The sequence below is a fragment of the Puntigrus tetrazona genome, chromosome 5 (assembly GCF_018831695.1).
Source record: "Puntigrus tetrazona isolate hp1 chromosome 5, ASM1883169v1, whole genome shotgun sequence".
Classification (NCBI taxonomy): Eukaryota; Metazoa; Chordata; class Actinopteri; order Cypriniformes; family Cyprinidae; genus Puntigrus; species Puntigrus tetrazona.
Genome location: NC_056703.1, coordinates 13809250 through 13830169, shown reverse-complemented (window position 1 = coordinate 13830169; position 20920 = coordinate 13809250). Strand labels below are relative to the sequence as shown.

At 41.3% G+C, this 20920-nt stretch overlaps 1 protein-coding gene across 4 annotated transcripts in view; it reads right to left on the bottom strand.

Annotated features, from left to right (window-relative positions):
• ltbp3 (latent transforming growth factor beta binding protein 3) overlaps positions 1–20457 on the bottom strand; it is a 34071-nt gene extending 13614 nt beyond the window's left edge. Inside the window, exons 1-8 of one of the 4 annotated variants that reach the window (XM_043240096.1) lie at positions 19738–20457; positions 5688–5836; positions 5401–5515; positions 4843–5009; positions 4648–4753; positions 3698–3784; positions 458–577; positions 206–385 (exon numbers count right to left, since the gene is read on the bottom strand). In XM_043240096.1, the coding sequence (XP_043096031.1) occupies positions 206–385; positions 458–577; positions 3698–3784; positions 4648–4753; positions 4843–5009; positions 5401–5515; positions 5688–5836; positions 19738–19978 (1165 nt within the window). In that variant the 5' untranslated portion in view covers positions 19979–20457. The remainder of the gene's footprint in view (positions 1–205; positions 386–457; positions 578–3697; positions 3785–4647; positions 4754–4842; positions 5010–5400; positions 5516–5687; positions 5837–19737) is intronic. The other 3 variants (XM_043240093.1, XM_043240095.1, XM_043240094.1) reach the window with 3 other exon arrangements.
• Between the last annotated feature and the right edge of the window lie 463 nt (positions 20458–20920).

Below are 20920 nucleotides of genomic sequence, written 5' to 3'. Positions count from 1 at the left end.
ATAAGGCTTTTGCATTTTTTGAGTTTAAAATGACTTGTATTCAAATTTTAAAGTTAATTTAATTTAATTTAATTCAAATTTAAATTGTAATTCTGCCTCCTGTTTGCTACCTTCGAATTGAATTAAAAATGATAAACAGAATTCTCTAAAAAGTATTCTCTAATCGATTCTGAATGGTGCGCACCCACTCAAAAAGCACACTTACCTGTCCCATCCTGAGGGCATCTCTCACAGTTGCTGCCCCATGCTTTACCCACAGTGCAGCAGCACATCTCCTGGGAAAGGCGTGTTGGAAGAGCATGCTCACATTTCCCTGCTTCCGTAACCATACGATAACAGAGCCCCTGGTCAATCGTTGCTGCTGATACCAAGAAAGCAAAAAGATCTTTATGATGGTTTGTTGGCCATTCTGTACATAGTGTTATATGCAGGTTTTGCGCGCATATTTATGTCTTACCTACACAGCGTGTCCTTTCTGTCAGTACATAACCAGGTTTGCAGGTGCAACGGAAACTTCCCTGTGTGTTTAAACATTCTCCATTCTGACACAGCCCCTGCATCATACATTCATTTATGTCTAAGGCAGAGAAAACAAAAAAATGTACAAGAAAAAAGTATTAGTACTTGTCATACTCCTATGAAAATGAATGTTTTAGATCAAATTAAAGACAGTCTAACATTGCCTACGATGGTTAAAAGACTATCCTTCAAAGAAATCATATTCAGTTAAATCAAGCTAAACCAAATAAAACAATTCAAGTCAAATAGAAAGCTCTCAAGTCTCTTCTTCTTTTCAATGATACAGTTTTGTAACAGATTTTCTAAGAAGGTAAATCAGTAGCAAAACTTGAGAGCTTATTGATCTGAATGTGAGAAACTGTCCTATAAAAATGTGTATTTGAAAGTTAAATTTACATGTGTAAAATATGTAAAATGACATTCACCGAAAGAAAAAGAGTATTGATGTGTATGATATATTTACTTTTGCACTTTACTTGTGTGAATACAGATATTTTATTGGCCGATGTCTGACCAATTAACATTGCCAGCCATCGCGATTTGCCGTGCAGAAAGAAAAATGTTTTTTAACGCATATGTATCAGTTATTTGTAAAACACTGCAAACTGTTTTTATTAAAAATCCTTAGCTTTTGCAAGATTTGAAGACACTACATTTATTGTGTCATTCTTGATCATGTTTTGATCTCGCCGACATGCAGTCACGTGGTTCATGCAGCTCTCATTAGTTCCAAACAAATCTGCACTGTCATACATGTAACTTTTAACTAATAAAAAACTGTACTACATTTTAGCTCAGTTCTATTTAGTCAACTTAAAGAGATACTAAATAGTATGAGTAATAATTATGATCGATGAATGACCATTTAAAATATAACATTTTCTAATATGCTTACTATTTATGTAACAATTAGTGTAGTATTTAAGATTAAAATACAGAAAACAAGGCGAATTAGAGGCAATAGGTGGCCAGAAAGATAATATTAGCATGTAACATGCCCCCAGCTCCGCTCTCTCACGTCTGCATTTACAAAAGCGAACTTGTAAACTGCTAAAAGTAAATATGTCTGACATATTTATGTGTGTCGTTTTCTTTATGTATTTGTCATTTTACACATTTGTAACTATTAACTGGCCACTTTCATCAGATCAGAGCTGTGAAATAAATTTTCCTCTTACAAATACAGGGCTCGTAAGTAATTCTATTGCATTCAGAGATTGTGCTTATGGGTTTTCCAGCACCTAAGAATTACTGAAGCTGAATTACTAACAATGAAAATAGAGATGCCAGAAAATGTTTATTTTCCATTTTTGTAACTTCTCCCCACTGAGAAGCAAGAGTTAGCATTCTATTGTACATTGGTGGCAATGAAAATATAAATGTAGGTTTCTGCATCAAAAAGATGATAGGCTCAAGGTCAAAACATTAACCAGGGTTTAATGTTGCCATTGATGTCACAAATTCATTTGATTTTCATTTGGATCAGAACATTATATACAGTGTTCTCATGCATCCAGTCTGGCAGCTAAACTGTGTAGCTCTCTGTTTATCTGAATTACACTGAAGCTGAATAGTATCAATTCTCATATTCAATGGATATTTTCATATGTTACATTCAACCAAAGGCTTGTATGCAACAGTATGCAGTATGTTCATTGTTTAGATCATCATATGCTTAAATTCTTCATTTTGTTTTGATCACATTGTTCGCCTTTCATTTCTTCTGATTTCTGCTAAATCTGAGAAATGTTTTCATTTAAGAGGGCACCTACAGTATATCATAGTTCTGAAGCATCTGCTCGCACTAAAACCTGACAGATGTTGTTAGTCATTTTGTTAGTGTACAATTTATTCACTTTCCTCGTCCCAACCAAGCGTCTCCCTCAATGGGATCATAAATGGAGCTTATCGCTGAATTATCTGATATTTTTATGTTCTCTTCTGCTATTATTCTAAATCTGAAACTATGCAGGTCTATATACCACAGTAATCCAAACTGTCTCCTAACTGGCAGAAAGTCCCTGACTTCCGTATCTGGACTGGATATTGAGACTGCTCTACTATTACTTGCATTTCTAAGATAAAATCCTTTTTAATGCAGCTTTAACTTTACAGGGATAACTGCAGATTTCTGTACGATTTTAGAAAATTCTGTCACAACGTCTCAACCATAAAGGGCCCCACTGGGAGTTTAATAGTCTGAATTTTGTGAATAGTTTTACATACTCATTACTGACTGCCTATTCAACCAGGACATAATCAATGAATGCCATGCTTTAATTTTATGATCCAAGGTTTTAGCAGAAGCAAGTCTCCTTGCCCTACAGCAGCTGTGAGACCAAAGCTATGATCATTTTATATACATTAGGGATGCAATAAAAGATCATTCTTTGCCAAAGCTGAAACTCAAGGTCAAACACTGAACATGGTTTTTAGCATTTTTTTCCCCATGTATTTTGCCACAATTTTTTCACCATTGCAGAAATTACATAAGCAGACTGTACTTGTTACTGTTTTTCCTTGTTTTTCAAAAACAAAAAGTAAAAAAAAAACAATTTTAAGCAGACATTATATCAACAAAGTTAGTGAAATAATACATTTTAGACCCCCTTCTTGAATCATGCAGGAAAAATATTACAATATTATATCTAAATTTAAAACTATGTGTGAATGTTATAATAAATGTATTTGATTCATATAGCTGTTTTTTGGGGTTTTTTTCATTGTCTTTACAATGACTTTACAATCTATGCCGAGAGATGCATGACTGAATTCATGTTGTAACAATCATTATATTATTTTTATATTAATACTATGATAACTAGATAACATGACTAAGTAGCTTTAAAGTTTTATCTAGTATGATAATTTAGATTTTTAAACAGCCCAAATGGTAGTTATCATAAATTCACCCTACTACACATGAGTTTCATCCTCAATGATCTTGACAAAATTAAACCACTGGTCTGGCCATGTAGCAAACAGAAGGATAAACAATTTTTCTGTCTGTGACTGGATGCAGTATTTCCCCTAAACCGCATGATAGAAAATATTTTGGCAGATGTCTTGTTTGTGTTCATTTAATGCTCATGGATGTGTACATTTTATGACAACCAACAGAACTACAATTTGTAAAACCTATACAACACACACAATCCAGCATGTACACACACATTACCTTGGCAGTGAGTGCTGTTGAGTCTCTTGTATCCCTGAGGGCACGTGGAGCCAAAGTCTTCTACTATAGTCTGGTGTTTTCCAGCATCTAAATGAGAGAAATTACAAAAAAAAAAAAAAAAAAAAACATCTGTACTAGCTGCATTGGTTGTTTGACTAAGCCAGAACATGAAATTATGAAACATCACACCAATGAAGAGAAAGTAAAACAAAGCTAAATACAAATGAAAGTGGTGGAAGATGTTGAGAAAATTGATGAAAGAAGTGTCTGTGAAGGGATTTAATCCAAGAGAAACTGGTAGCATGGTGTGCTGTGTGTGACGTGCTTCACTTCTGTGTGTGTGAGAAAGCAAGAAAAGGGCCGCAGTGGGAGCATTTCTCTAAAGCTGATATTTTCTCTTCTGTATAAGAACATGCGAGAACAGAGACAGAGTGGCTTTCCAGAAAGGCTTTTGCCAAAGCCAACATTTTTTCATCCCTTTTTCCAGCCTTCACTTTTGTCTCCTTTTACTGCAAAGGGTGTGTCATTGGAAAATATGGTGATGTTGCTGAGGCACGAAGACACTCGCAGACATTCACACACACTCGAACGCAAACACACGTTCACTCACACACAGAAGCGTTCACCAGGCCAGGATCACCGTCTGACTGAGCTCTGAGACATCAAATGAGTTACAGAGAGAAAACGGGAGTGGAAAAAAGCATTTTTCTTCTGGCTCATACTGAAACTTAACTCCAAGACTGCAATGACACATTCCCACCTGTCAAGTTATGACAGGGTGAATTTATAAAGAAAAACAGAGTTGAGTGAGATTAACTGTTATTTTTAAAGAATTAGTAATGATAAGGGGTTGTTTTTGGCTGGACAGACACTTTGATCTCGGACAGAAACAATAAAATGCAACTCCCAAAGAAAAGTTAAATTATATAACAGAAATTATTTGAACTTACAAGGTAGTAATGGGCATTTGTAACATTTATTTTGGCCCCAGGAGTTACCCACACTGCCACAGCAGTCTTCCTGATTGGTCAAACCAGGGAGAGGGTTACTACTACACTGTAAAAAGAGAGAGAGTAAATAATTAGAGTGTTGTTAAATATATATTAAAAAAGAAATTCATAGGCAAATCTACTTGTGTAACTCACAGCCTGTTTGGGTGTGGTTTCCTGGAAGCACCTCCCCTTTGGCTTGTGCGTCTGTGGAGGGAGGCGGGTCACAGTCTTGGTACTGTGAGGCTTGTTCTCTGATTGGTCGAGAGGATGAATGACAACTGCAGTGTCTGGTGTGTGAACAACACGAACATTGACCTGCACTAGAAAGATGGAGTCCAAAAACAATGAAATGCGTATTATTTTTAAACAATAATTAAGCATGAATATACAAGAAGTCTCATTTTAGTATTATTTATATATTGTAATAGTATTTATCAATATTTTAATTACATTTTATTTTTATTTATTTTTAAAGTGATTTTTAGATAATCTTTTAGTATACATTAACAACACTGTAAAATGATCATGATCATGTTTTAAAGCCATCATCCCAGACTGAGCTATAGATGCACAAAATGTTATACAATGAGCTTTAGTCACTTTAGTTTTCTGCATGGAAAGATTCTCACGTCACATCAGTTTTACATGTGTACACATGTATGTGAATGAGACCATATTTCAGTTGAATTAAAAATGAAAATGTCCAATTACCTTCAGAGGAGTGATGTCCAGTGCCTTGCAGTGTGATCACAGAGTGTGTCTGTGTCATCTGCTGCCGCCCACCTGTGCCACCTGACTCAGACAGACTCTGGGACTCAGGCATCACCTGGAGAGGTTCAATTATTATCAGTTAATTATTAATCGAAAAAATCAGAGACACAAGACACATTCAATACACTCTTTCTGTCACAACTGGTTTTGCACCATCAGTTTGTCATCAAGATAAAAAATATTTATGTCATTAAGTCTTTGGAAAACAGTGTGAAGGAGACTCTCACCTGTATGCTATAGACGGGCTGCTTATTGCCTCGAGATGCTTGCGTCCGAAGTGGGTATTGGCAAAGGCGTCCAGTAAAGCCTGGTGGACAGAGACAGTGTGTGCGGGTACTGCATACTCCTCCATTCATACATGTGAGAGGACACACCACTGCAAACACAGGCAGAGCACTGATTATACACGACACATCGGGTTTGACAATATTTAGATATTATTTTGGATGAAACATGGTAATTATTTATGAAGGCAGACTGCGCTTTATTTTTCAATGTCACAAAAGCACAAGACCTGGTTTAAATGTGGACTCTGAATGTGAATACCCGCTTTATATTGTGTCATGTCAGACTGTGGTCTGGTTAGAGCGCTCTTATGTGGGCTGAAATATCAAGCCAGGCTTAACCAGATTATTCTGGAACACTGGCATCATTATTTAATACCAGCTCATGGTGGTTTCAGAGGGAAAAATACAGTGTCTTTCTGTTAGTGTTTTACTCTGTGAAGAGCTACTCTATAAATTATTTAAGAGCATATTTAATGACACCTGAATGAAAGGTAGGTGTCAAGGTGCGGTGCGGGAATGAAAGGCGTGAAGATGAATAATAACAGTTTATAGTATTTAATAATCCAAAGAAAGGTAATCCAACACAGATGAACAGGAACCACACGTAAATCACACATGCAAATGTAGACTTTAAGCTTATAATTAGCAATACATTTTATTTAAACATATTTATTATAACATTAAGCTCCTAGTTTTAGACTTAATGTTTAAGAAAATGTTGTCAGCAAAAACTATTTTTTTTTAAAGCATTTAAAGCATTTTAGAAAGAAAAAAAACGATCCGCGATTAAGCCATTGACCATGAAGTTAGCGCAGCGCTGCATAGATCTTGACAGCAGATGTGTAAAACAATACAGAAATTCCAGATGGGACAACCAGAGGACATTTTGAAGAGCACAAAGGCATATGATCAGGCTGGCAGTAGCAAACTGTGGCTCGCCTGTAGTTTGATGAGGACAACACACGGAAACAATTACAGCTGGCCGGAGTCTGTCTGCGTGCTTGTGACTACCACCCACACACGCTCACACTGATTCAAGCTCCCACACCACCAGCATTCTTACTTAACGTAAAAATAGGATGACTTTATTTAAATGTGCTTATGAGAGAGATCGAGCGACAGAGAGAGGGAAACACTTGAAGCAAAACCAAGCAAATACAGACACAAACAAACAATCTACAGTAGTTTCTAGCAAAAACCAAAACAAACAACCACGTGAGTAGAACAGTAAAAAGTAAAAAGACTTCTTTCTTGCCTTATTGCTTTCTTCCTACATTTCTAAATGCCCAGTAATCATAGCAGAGACATACTGGAGGTAAAGTGCTATTCTGTCAGTGAGTGCATGTGTACCGTGAAGCTTTAATGTCTATGTGGGGGTGTAGGGTGTGTATATATGGCTGTGAGTGATTTTCTGTGTGGAAGCTTTTTGTTTTTGTCTATGATGTGCAGATATATTCATAACTGTGTGTAGATTTGTGTGTGTGTGAAGCTGTTTCTGTGTGTGTGGGAATGCCTCAGTGTGTCTGTGCTTGCTGAGTTAATTGCAGTAGTCCAGACAGACAGAGGTTTCGAAAATACAGCTTTAGACTTCACTACACCACTAACTCACACACATACATGTGACTTTTCCCAGCAGCATTTAGTTCACAGGGATTGTGGTTTTTGGAGTATTTCTTGCCCTCTTATGCATAAAGTTTTAGTTCAGTTGTCTAAATCTGCTTCGGCTAGCATTGTTTTCTTTATAAAATATTTACTTTCAGAACACTGACAAAACCTCTAGAAATCTTACAACATACTGTGTGCTTATTATTTCTGAGGAATGTCAAATACTTTCTTACTCTTCGTCTAAGCTAAAGAGCATGTTAATGGATTTAACAGACCCCGTAAGTGTGCATGTGTGTGTGTGTGTGTGTGTGTGTGTGTGTGTGTTGATGGGTGGGGTATATATGATAGGACAGACCGTGTGATGATTTTCTGCGGGTTAGTTGGGGGTGTGTCTGCTGCGCTCATCTAATCCACTGGCTGTCTGAAAATCACTATGTATTTACAGTAAGAAGCTGAAAGCTTCATATCAGCTTTCTCACACCTCAGTATAAAAAGCAGGCAGCTGAATCCATAAACCTGCCACAGCAGTGGATAAATCAGCTTTGCTATAGCAGGGTTCAAATCAGGTCCTTAAATGGCTTTAATCTGAGACGCACAAGGAAAATAATACAGATTGTGTTCTTCAAATGTCTTTGCTCACCAGATAAATATTTAAAATATTTTTATTTTTGTTCTGGCCACCATAATAGCTTATTCTAGTTGATGTAATGTAATATATTGTGGGGTAGGTCAAACTGCTCAATGTAAATCACATAAGAGCGAGCAAACTTAGCTTCAGTCAAATGCCAGCTAAAAGCTTATTTACAAAAGTATCTCGTGCCAAGACAAAATTACACATGAGACGTCTTTAATATGTCATCACTTGCTGCCGAGCGATTAGAGAGCAAACTCAGAATTTTGCTTTAAATTACCCATCTAGGTATCGTAAACAGGTTTTTGTTCTCTCCATCTCAATAATAACTTAATAATAGCTCAGACTATGCTGAGTTTTACCAAGATATCAAAGTCTGCCATCAAGTCATAAGATTCATTAAGAAATCATGGCAGATTCTAAATTAAAGCAAATGATTCATACCCAGTCTCATATGATATTAAAGAGCAACGTCTGAGGAATAAAACTGCAGTCTCTATGTGATTCTGTGACAGAGGAGCAACACCTGGTGAGCACACTGCAAACTATATGTAAAAGTCTCCATTCAAATATTTGGGGTTGTTAAGGTTTGGTTTTTTTAATATTTTTGAAAGCACTTCTTTGATTCTCAGCAGCCATTTCTTCAGTCTTCAGTATCACATGACCCTAAATGCTATTCTAATTATGCTAAATTCTAATATGCTGATTTAGTTTTTAATAAACACTTTTTTAGCATTATTTGAAAAAACTTTTTTCCTTTTTTTGATCAAGTTAACGTGCATTCTTTTTTTCCTTTCAACTTTCTGTACCCAAACAAGGAATGGCAGTGAGTGTACGTAAATAAATAAAATCAAAGAAGGCAAACTTTAGCACTCTCCATCAAAACCTGTTAACACAACGTTGTCGTTAGCTCTGTATCTCTGTTTTCAGTATAGAACCGCATTCTGTCTGTTTATCTCATCTTGTGTTTAATAAATGTGCTTAACATAAAAAACAATTACCTTTCACAAGCAGAGGTATGAAAAAAGTGATGTGCTTTGACTTCTCTCTAAACGCGCGCACACACTTTTAAACAGCTTTTAAACAGTTATACTGCAAACCACTTACCATAAACTATTTTTCCAAAACAAAAGAAATAACTAGGTATAATTGGTTTAGAAGGAACGAGAGAAAATTAAAAAAAATGAGTGAGTGGGAGGAATGAGTAAATTACAGATAGTGGAAAAGGAAAAAAAAATGTTTAACTATTTAAAATAATTACACAAAGAAATGTAAGCTGTTTTCCTTTACTGCACCCACGGAAGAGCAAGAACTAAACCCTTAGGTGTGTGTGCGGGAGGAAGAAAGACACCCATGAGTGTTGTGGTACAGTAACATTGGTACAGTGGTGTATAGAAGCAAAGAAATGTTCACATTCCTCAGATACCCTGGCGCAAAGGCCAGCAAGCTCAGACACATACACACAGAGCATTGGCTCTCCCTGGCAGAAAGACACATGACTTAACCCAAATCCACTCGTGCTTTTATTAATTATTATAACAGACATATTACACACTAAGTCTCTTTTTTCTATATACGAGGGCCTACATATACACGTATACAGAGAGACAGTACGAGAGAAAAAAGAAAGAGAGTAGCTCTTTCATTAATAAAACACAAGTGCTTTTATCCCCAACCACCTTCTCTCTCAGATGAATCACTTTAGCACCAGTCAACACTAGTCATGCTTCGGCTGCAGGGTTATTCAGTTCAGATAAGCTTCAAAACCTATATGCAAGAGTGGTTAATGACTGACCCATTTAAATGGATAAACGCTATCAAGATTTTTACATCAGAAGACATCAGAATTTTGAAATAACACACTATTTTCTAATTGGAACGCTTCATTTGAAAATCTGAAAATCACTTTGTGCCTTGTTAGTAAACAAATTCACAATAAAATGAGGCAGCGATGTAGAAGAAGATGTTGATCTTCTTTAGGGGAGGTGGTGTTTAAACACACTATTACTTCATAAAGTGGCGAATTCCACAGCTTGTTATTTGGATACTTTGGATTTAAAAGAAGCTGTTTTTAGACTAAGAAGAAAGTTAAGTTAAGTTCTGAAACTTACAGAATGACCTAAAAAAAACAAGTTTAAGATTAAAGGAATTTAGATTTTTCAGCTCATGATCCCTTTAAACATGACAAAAGGAAGGGGAGTGATCAGATGTGGAACAAAAATGTATTGCTTAAAAATAAGCATTTAAAATATACAGGAAAAAATTGCAGTGACTCAACAACCAAGCAGATAAATTGGCCAGCAGGTTATTTTGGCACTGGACTGAATAAACACACAAGCAGTAAGTGGCAAAACATCAGTAAAACACTACCTATATCATGCACTATTAAAAAAAAAACCTCTGTGAGTCTGCATTTATCTGAAATAAATAGAAATATTTATAAATGCTAAATTCTAAACGTCTTTCCTGTCATGATTGCTCAGTCTACTGTATCCTCAAATCCAAAATCTTATGTCACGTTTCCGTGGTTTCTCGGGAGAGAACGCTCGAGACTCGAAATAAACTTAACAGATTTAATTCAAAAACTGGCAAAATAAATACAAAAGGCAGGTAGGCAGAACAAAAACCACGAAAAAGAGCTCGGGAACAAAACATAGAGTAACATTGAACATTGAGACGTAGTAACGTTGAAACTTAGTAACTTTGTATCCTGTCACGTTTTCGCGGGAAAGACTCGAGACTCGAAAGTACAAAAAACTTAAACAATTAAACACCAAGGGAAGGCAGGGCACAGACAGCACATGGCTCGAGACAAAAAAAACAACAACAAAAGTCCAGAGATCTGACAGAATGCCCCCCTCCCGGAAGGTGCGTCCTCGCACCTAAAGTAACAACAAAAAAACAACTCGGAACTGGGGATACCGGATCTTGGGAGGAGGTTCCGGAGGAGGACGGCCCCCGGGAGGGGGCAAGCAGACAGGAGTCCAGGGGGGCACAGAAGGAGGGAGGAGCCAGGGAGGACACAGGAGGAGTCCGGAGCAGGAGGAGATCCAGAGCCCAGCCATGATGGTCCATGGTGGCGCCGAAGGAGGAGGAGCCATGGAGGAGGAGCGGCCATCGACTCCATGGGTCCGACCGACGGCGGAGCAGGTGGTGCAGAAGACTGAGGCCGGAGCGGAGAGCCGAAGAGCCAAGGTGACGTCGAGGCGCTGGAGGTCCGGCGGCGCCGCGCCGCCCGCGCGACTGACACGGAGACGGGGGACAGGAAGGACGCTGCGGAGCCAGAGCGACTGAGGACTGAGGTGGAGCCGGAGGGAAGGAGGAGCCTGACAGAGCCGGTGGGATGGAGGGACGAGGCGAAGCCGGAGGAGAGGAATCCCGAGGCGACGGATGGTCGACGACAGACCAAGGCGGAGCCGGAGGGACGATGGAGCCTGGTGGAGCTGGTGGACTGACGGACCACGGTGGAGAGGAGGGAGCTAGAAGCCCAGGGGGAGCCGACGGGTCTACGAGGCGAGGAGGAGTCCGGGACTCGGAGGCGGGACGGTGAGGCGAGGGATCGTCCCCATTATCCTGTCACGTTTTCGCGGGAAAGACTCGAGACTCGAAAGTACAAAAAACTTAAACAATTAAACACCAAGGGAAGGCAGGGCACAGACAGCACATGGCTCGAGACAAAAAAACAACAACAAAAGTCCAGAGATCTGACAGAATGCCCCTCCCGGAAGGTGCGTCCTCGCACCTAAAAGTAACAAAAAAAACAACTCGGAACTGGGGATACCGGATCTTGGGAGGAGGTTCCGGAGGAGGACGGCCCCCGGGAGGGGGCAAGCAGACAGGAGTCCAGGGGGGCACAGAAGGAGGGAGGAGCCAGGGAGGACACAGGAGGAGTCCGGAGCAGGAGGAGATCCAGAGCCCAGCCATGATGGTCCATGGTGGCGCCCGAAGGAGGAGGAGCCATGGAGGAGGAGCGGCCATCGACTCCATGGGTCCGACCGACGGCGGAGCAGGTGGTGCAGAAGACTGAGGCCGGGCGAGAGCCGAAGAGCCAAGGTGACGCCGAGGCGCTGGAGGTCGAGGCGCCGCCCGCCGGCGGCGACGACACGGAGACGGGGACAGGAAGGGCGCGGAGCCAGAGCGACTGAGGACTGAGGTGGAGCCGGAGGGAAGGAGGAGCCTGACAGAGCCGGTGGGATGGAGGGACGAGGCGGCCGGAGGAGAGAATCCCGAGGCGACGGATGGTCGACGACAGACCAAGGCGGAGCCGGAGGGACGATGGAGCCTGGTGGAGCTGGTGGACTGACGGACCACGGTGGAGAGGAGGGAGCTAGAAGCCCAGGGGCCGACGGGTCTACGAGGCGAGGAGGAGTCCGGGACTCGGAGGCGGGACGGTGAGGCGAGGGATCGTCCACCCTCGACGGCGATGGGGACCGGCAGACCCGTGGCGAGCTCTGGATGGTGAGCTGAGGATGAGCGCAGGGGCTGCTGGGATCCATCGTCATGGTGTGACTAGGGTGGGAGGGTGGGAAAACTGGAAGCGCTCGTGGCGCGGGCACTGGAACTCGGGAGAGCGCTGGTGGCTGGGGCACTGGGACTCGGGAGCGCTCGTGGCTGGGGCACTGGGACTCGGGAGAGCGCTCGTGGCTGGGGCACTGGGACTCGGGAGAGCGCTCGTGGCTGGGGCACTGGGACTCGGGAGAGCGCTCGGGGCGCGGGCACTGGGACTCGGGAGAGCGCTCGGGGCGCGGGCACTGGGACTCGGGAGAGCGCTCGGGCGCGGGGCACTGGGACTCGGGAGCGCACAGGAACAGTCTCTAGGGTACTAACAGGACGGCTGGGCGGGGGACCAGCGGGCTAACAGGACGGCTGGGCGGGACCAGCGGGCTAACAGGACGGCTGGGCGGGACCAGCGGGCTAACAGGACGGCTGGGCGGGACCAGCGACTCAGGATACACGGGAGGTGCCCAGTCTAAGTCCACATCATCCAGTTCCTCTTGTAGATCCAGCAGCCCCAGTTGGATGATCAGCTCATCCTCAGCCGATCTGCAGTGGGCGGAGCTCCACTCCGCGCTCTCGTTGTCGGCTGTCTCCACCGCGCACAAGCTCTGATGCCCGCCACGCACCTGGTCTGTCGCAATCGGCTCGGGTCCGGTGGCGCTCCACGGCTCTGTCGCTCTCCTCAGCGATGGTTCCGTGGTCGTCCCAGACTCAGCGATTGCGCCCTCCGTGGGCACAGGCCTGGCCTCTGCGACGCGGGGAGATGATGGGCTGGGTTCTGGATCTGGAGTGGGGCTGGTGTCGTTGTCCTCCAGCGCAACCGTTATCGGCGAGTTGCAGGACACCAGCACCCACTCGATGTACGCGGCGACGCTCTCTCGAGGGCCGTCCCCGGACAGCTTTGCTCGTGTGGTGGTGTTCAGTCCGCGGAAGTGAATCGAGCACAAAAAGCCGTCCGGGAAGCGCGAGTAGTTCGCGAGGGCGAGGAAGTCCTTAGTATAGCCCTCGAGAGAGCGATCCTCCTGCTCCAGCAGGAGGATGAGGAAATTTGGGTCGTTGTAGGGGGAATCCATGAAAAACAAACCCAAAAACAAAAAGGGGAAAAAACGCCGCTTTACTTTTATGGTCGGATTATCCTGTCACGTTTTCGCGGGAAAGACTCGAGACTCGAAAGTACAAAAAACTTAAACAATTAAACACCAAGGGAAGGCAGGGCACAGACAGCACATGGCTCGAGACAAAAAAAACAACAACAAAAGTCCAGAGATCTGACATCTTATTGACTGAAAGTTCACATGATACTGCTTAAAATATTGTGTGAAATTCATTACACTGCCCCACTTTAACACATTTCTTCAATTATCATCTGGAAAACATAGCACTTCACTCACCCACTACCACATCAATACCAACTAACTTATCTGCTAACACAGTTACTAACAAAAACACCAACAACCCCTCCCATTAAATTGTATGTTAGCAACTATAATTTAGTGCTCTAAACACAAACATACGGAAAATATAAAAGTGGCCATTAGTGTCAAAACAGAAGGTGGGGCAAAACAATAGTCAATCTAATTCAGTTTCTTGACAAAAGCCTGGGACTGTTTATTTCTGTGGGCAGCAAATAACAAAAACAACAAGCACACGCCCATTATAATGCTGAACCCAAGTTTCCCAAAAATATACTAACTATATATAATCACTATCAGCAGTGTGTTAAACTTGACAGTCATAAAAACATCAGAGACACTTTAAAAAACACTCACCTAGAGTCTAGAAAAAAGAAGAGTGTTTACTGAAAGGGAATGTGCATGTGCTGTACTGTATATCAACATACATAAACATACCCACATACAAATACCACACAAACACAAATATTAACATTCTAGCATGTATGGATGCCTTTTTCTCGTGAATACAGAGGCATTTTCTTTCAAACATTTTCCTAGACATAAACTGTAGCATTAAACGCCGTTTGACTTCCAAAAAGCACGAATCAACTCTCTAAAACAGCAAACTTACTTTAAAGAACTTCCACCTTTGTCACTTCTGACCTGAGCTAAAAATATATATTTTTTTTAAATAACTTTCATCCGCAAATCTCACAAAAAACAAACACATCACATAAAACATCAAACTAATGCCGGGCAACCCTTTTCTTTCATCTCAGTGTTTACACTTTCAAGCCATGAAACAGCGTCCTGCAAGCTTCTTAGTAAGCTTCATAGTGGCATGGGCGCCAGAACGTGTCGTAACCTTGGCAACAGCAGAGGTTCCAGGTTTTGAAAGCCGAACAGATGTGAGCATGGACGGATGGAATGCCGACATGAGACGGTGACTGTGATGTCATCATCAGCGCTTGACAGGTATTTGTGTATTTATGGAGAGAAAGGAAGAGGAAAGGGGACATTTAGAATGGAATATTACGGGAAATTTCATGTGCGGAGGGGAAAATAGGCCAGACACCGCAAACGCTAACTTTTATACAATACACTAAGACCAAGATAAAATTACTTATTGGAAACTTCTTTTTAGAGAGTTGTTAAGTTTAAATGTATTTGGAAGCTATTTGAACCTTTGCTACTGTGTGCTACTGACTGTGCTACTGTGAATACACAATGATTCTGACTGAAAGACTGAAAGAGACTGAAAGAGTCTCGACGCAGCGCTTTATCTCTCCGTGTTTAACTGAACTTGTGAGGTTTAGTCTGACTGAGAAAATATTGATGTTTTGCTGTCTCTGTTTGCCTGGGCACTAATGAAAGAGAAAATCAGAAATTATGTCCCAGGCCCCCCCCGAATAGAGGGGGTCCCTGCAATGGCAGATTAAATAAAAACGGCGGTCCAAACATAACGGTTGACATCACTGTCTCGTGCTTAGTCTGTGAAATTAGTCTGTGATATTATTATCCAGTAATATTTAAACGCCTTGGACCTTCCTTAGTCAGGAGAGTGCCATGTTTAATTATTGACAGGAATGAAAGCAAGGCTGTGAGGGATAGAAGCACACAGTCTGTTTAATGAACTACAGTGTTGTTAACAACATTTGTCAATTGTTCAGCTGACAAAACATCTTTTTAAAGAAATTTTCAAACTTCATAAAACTAAAAAAATGATGTGATTAGTACTTTTATAAAGTATGTACCTTTGTAAAGACTGTGGTCTACCTCTCAAAGCCACGTTTTCATCCTGTCAGGACTAAGGGAGATAGTTCACCCCAAAAGAGAAACAAAAGAAGACATAACTGTTTTGTCTATATAATATAAGTCAATTATCAAAAACTACTTTTCGGGGATATTATTGACTTTTGTTGCATGGAGACATTTAGCTGGACTACGCCTTTAAATACTAAACGTCACAAAAGGACCATGGAGGGGAAGTCTATAATGTTAAAAGTGTCAATGAAGCGAATAAAATAATTTTTTCGAATTAAAAGATGTTTTCACTTCTGAAAGACTACAGGGTATGGTGCCAATAACAAATACACATACATATACAGACATTCCTCTGCTCTGCTTTAAATAACTGGCCTCATTCTCACAGTGAAAAGCAGCGAGTTTACTCAGAGTAAACCAGAATGCTTGTTTAAGGGCCCGAGTTTCAATATTGCCCTTTAAAAAAGCCCACAGCTGCCACCTCTCCCTCAAACACAGACACTCACTTATACACAGTGTTCTCTTATCACTTTCCAACACAACCTCTAATTGGGGTTTCAAAGTCTTAGACTGGCAAGACCGATTATTCCAATTGCATCTCACTCTGCTCTTCAATCTTCTGCATAAGAAATGCATGGGAATCTCTACAAGAAAGAATGAGAAATACGATCCACAAAAAGCTACGGTTAGATAAAAAGGACGGTGAGGGGGGAAAGGACTGAGAAACCAGAGGTTGATGACACAGAAACTAACAACGACTGCACTTCATACAAACAAATGGTAGATGACCACTGACTCACACACTCACAAACACACAAGGTTTGGCATGCTTCTGGAATGTTCAACTGGATTTCTGACACATTTTCCACTCTCAAACTGCTCCTTTGTGGCTTGCTGCATGGATTTTCCATGCATAGGAGCAAAATGAGAGCAGGGGAGGAATAAAGCCTGATTAGACCCAAAGACTTCATGTATCTAGTTATGTAATAAATCTGGCTCTTACTGTTGTGCGCACTCTAATCACAGCATACACTGAGCACTGCACTCCACAGTAGTTAAATAAAGAGGGATCACAGACTGTGCTGTAAGCAGAACCCAGTTAAATAAAGAAATGTGCAGAAGTCACCAAAATACAAGAAAATATGTGACGTCTGCACGTGAAAGAGAGGCAGTGTGTATGTGAGTGTGAATGAAGACTGAAATAGGCATTGGGTAGCGCTTCTGTGGCATGCTGGCATCGTTCTGGGCACTCTGTGGCACTCTGCAGAAGTGGAGGATGGTTTGGGGTTTACACACCTCTCGCCACAAAACCCAGATCCTGGCATTGACAGACAGACGGAGGAACACAAAAAGAGAAAAAGAGGCTGCTTTCTCAGCACTTCACATAGTGATAGTGAATAAGCACATATTTAATAAATAGTTTACCTAAAAAATTACAAGTTGCTGAAAATTCACTCCCCTTCAAGCCAATTGAAATGTAGATGAGTTTGTTTGAAGAAAGATGTAGACTTGAAGAAATCTGCCATTTCATAATTTGTCTACCAGTGGTTCATCTGCAGGAAATGGGTGCCTTCAGAATAACAGTATAAGCAGCTACATCACAACTTCCAATCCATCAATTAACATATTATAAAGTGAAAAGCTGCGTGTTTGTGTGAGTTATGTGGTTACTTGTTGATTACTGTGATGTTTTCCTCAGCTGTTTGAACTCTCATATTGATGGCACCCATTCACTGCAGAGGATCCACTGGTAAGATGAAGAAACATCTTGAATGATCGGAGGGTGAGCAGATTTTCAGCAAATTCTTTTTGGGTGACTATTACTTTCATGAAAAGAAAAGGTTGAGACTCTATATATCAAATAAGATGAGTGGACATTTGAGTATGTCTTTAGGTGTCTGATCCTCCAGACAGTGTGTGTGCATTCCATGACGGAAACCACAAAGACTAAGTCAGAGAAAAAAGTAATATGTATCATCTTGACAGCTGAGTCAGGCTTTAAGCAAAATGTAAAAAAAAACCTAATGACAAATGTTAATGCCATTTTTGCCGGCATTAAAATAAAGGTTGTTTTAATGGTTATGATTATGCAGCTTTAAAACAGTTTGATTGTAGTTGCAGTGCTTAGTTCCACTTAACACCATGAACTCTGGACTCTGGACTAAGCTAGCAACTTAAAGACCTTGTGAGAAGAGTATTATTCCCTAACTGACTTAATAAAACTATAAATAAAAGTGTTTCAGAAAAAAGCTCCAAGTCTGATGAAATTAAATAAATAAGAGAACAACAACAAAAAACATACACTTGCTGAGTCAAAACAACCCAATAGCTAGGGTTGTCCATATTTCACCCAACTCTGGGTAGTATTTGTCTGTTGGATAGCATTTTGAAAGAGCATGTGGGTGCTTCTTGTTTGTTCTCATAATCCTGTAGACAGACAAATTCTCAGATTGTCAGGCAAACAAAACGACTTGTGTGAAAGAATAAGAGTTTGAGAATGTGTTGAGAAATTCATCCAAAAATGTCTGTGACAGTTAGGTTTAGGGTTAGAGGGTATCATTCATTATTTACCTAATAAGTACAAATGACTTTCAGTTATCTTTTATCAAATTAAATCACAGATTTGATTCCAATAAAAATGTTTTTTGGAAATATTGTAAATTTGTTATGAAATGATTTTGATATATATGTCAAAAGAGAAAGAGAGAGAGAGAGAGAATATTCGGTAAAGACACATTAACCGATATTACAATTTAATACAAATGTATATATTATAGATAATTTACTAAGAAATATTACTCTAATTATTGTTGTTGTTTATGCCATTATATATTTGTGCTAAGTTCAGTTATAGTTAAGTTTATTTTAACTTCTAAACTAAAACAATTAACATTAGGTTACCTGTGTCTAATTATAAAGCCGTGCTGGTTTTAGAACTAGATTCTAACAAGTCAAAGAATATGGGTCAGATATGATGTTTGTTATTCAGAAAGCTGTCCCACATCCTTACACACACCACCAACCACAGATGCTCTTGGTCAGAGCCTTAGAGCTTGATGTGTGTGAATGTCTTCAGACTTCCATAAATGTAGCTTTCACTCAGCAGTGACTCAGCTTCCTCCTTTATTTTTACCACATTTATTTATTTTTGGGCTCAACACATTCAAAAGCACACAAGCATCCTCCAGACAAAATTAGAGAGAGCAAGGAGAAAAAAAGACAACACACCAAATGAACCTGCTGAGAGGTGAAACTAAAATAACCATCACTTTCATCACAATACTGATGAAAATCCCAGACAAATATGTTGAGCTAAACTTACCCACACATACTTATACTCTCTAACCATATCAGCTCCTGGCATTCTTTACTTGAAATAACAAACTGGTACACCAGTCCTTGCAGTGGGGGGTTTCTCCTACTAACATACACACACAAACTATTTTAGTAGTCTGTCGACTAGCGAGTGTTTGTTTATGTGGACAAAGAGAATGTGAATGTACAGTATGTGTGTTTAAGAGAAGCGAATATGTGTGTAAGGAGTACAGATCTTGCTGCGTAGACTTTATGGCACCATGCCTTACCACATCCAATCTGATACAGCTCAGAGCGAGAGCTACCCTGCCAACCAGACAATATGCAGAAACCATTACCAAGAGCGAGAGAGAAATAGAAGGAGAAAAAGTGAGGCAGTTATTACTGCATTTCCACTCACGGACTCACGTGCCACATATTCAACTATAAAGTCTGTATATTAAAAAAACTGTTCATAATTGAGTCACATGTCCACATATGCATGACTTTCTGAAACATAAAAAGAAAAGTTAGGCAGAATGATAGGCCCAGTCAGTCACCACGATGCAATCCGACGGTTTTAGTCACTAATATTTTACTTCAGATTTAAAGCCATAACAGTTTTGGAACAACATGTGGATAAGTAAATAAGTGGGCTAAGTCAAGTCATTCAGTGTGAAATGTTTATTTTTGGGTCCTTCTTCTTCCAAGTGTGGCAAAAACATTAAAAAGAGAGTTCGTGAGCAGTCCTGTCAACAGACCAAACCGACTCATAATCATTCTAAACTTGTCTGTATTGACTTACCGACTCTGAAGCCCGGCCCGGTCAGTGTGTCCGCCGACTGTCCGTTTTCCCCGATGAGGGTCGTGTTGTTGCCCTGCTCGCAGGTGTCCTGACACTGGCCCTTCAGACACGTCCGTTTGCAGATGAGTGGCGCGATAACCACTTTGAAGCGCTCGCGAGTGGACGCGCGCTCGCCGCACAGAGCCAGCCGCTGGAGCGCGAGCCAGATGAGGAGCAGATGGGAGAGAATCAGCGAGGGCATGCTGGCATCCCTCAATGCCGACACAGGGCATTCACGCTACCACCCACAATATATCTCAGAAAAGCCTGAGCGGATCAGGCGGTCCCTCGGCGCAGGACCGCAGAAAACGTTTTGCTGGAGCCCCGTTTGGAAAAAGTACGCAAGCACGCGCTCTCTTCCCCAGGCAGCGCTGGCTATGGAAGCCCTCGCGCAGAAAGTTTCCCCGATGCCTTCCTGTCCCGTTTCGAGCAAGAAACTTGAAAAATTACCGCCGGTAAAAAATACAGATCATCCGCGTCGAGGTCGTTTGCGACATTTTTAAAAGGCGCTTTAAAATTCTTACATGTTTTAAAAGGCAACCTGGCAGTGGAATAAGGTGAAAACCTCCTCATTCCTTAAAGCAGTTCTCCTTACTTTCAGTCGCTGCGTGGATGGCGTGTGTGCGTATCGCAGTTTGGGAAAGTTTAGGAGGAGGAGAGGCAAAGCGAGAGCCAATCCACGGGCAGTCGAGCTGGCGAAGGGCCAGAGTAGTACAGGAGCGGGGCTCACAGAGGTTTTGATGTCGGTGCTTTTCCTCGTCACCTTCTTTTCCCCTCATTTCGAAGTCGTCAAGCCACCGATGACGCTGCGCGCGATTTTCCGCTGCTGTCACGGTCAGTCAACACAAACACAACAGTCAGATGCCCTGGGCCATAACTTTTGAATAAGCAACACTAATTCATTTCTAGTGTGTTTATTAGAGCAATTTCCTACATATGATTCAAAAATCACTTTAACAGCTCTGCTGAAAAGGCCTGTACTCCCAGCTGCTTGAGATGTTGGGCACTTCTTGTCAGCTTGGACAGGCTAGGAGACAAACTGGCTTCAAACCAATACCGTAGCTAAGTGTCTTGAACACTGTAGGGGACGCTTTTTTTTTATCATGACGCACAAAGAACCAGAATATTTTTTACATTGTTTTCA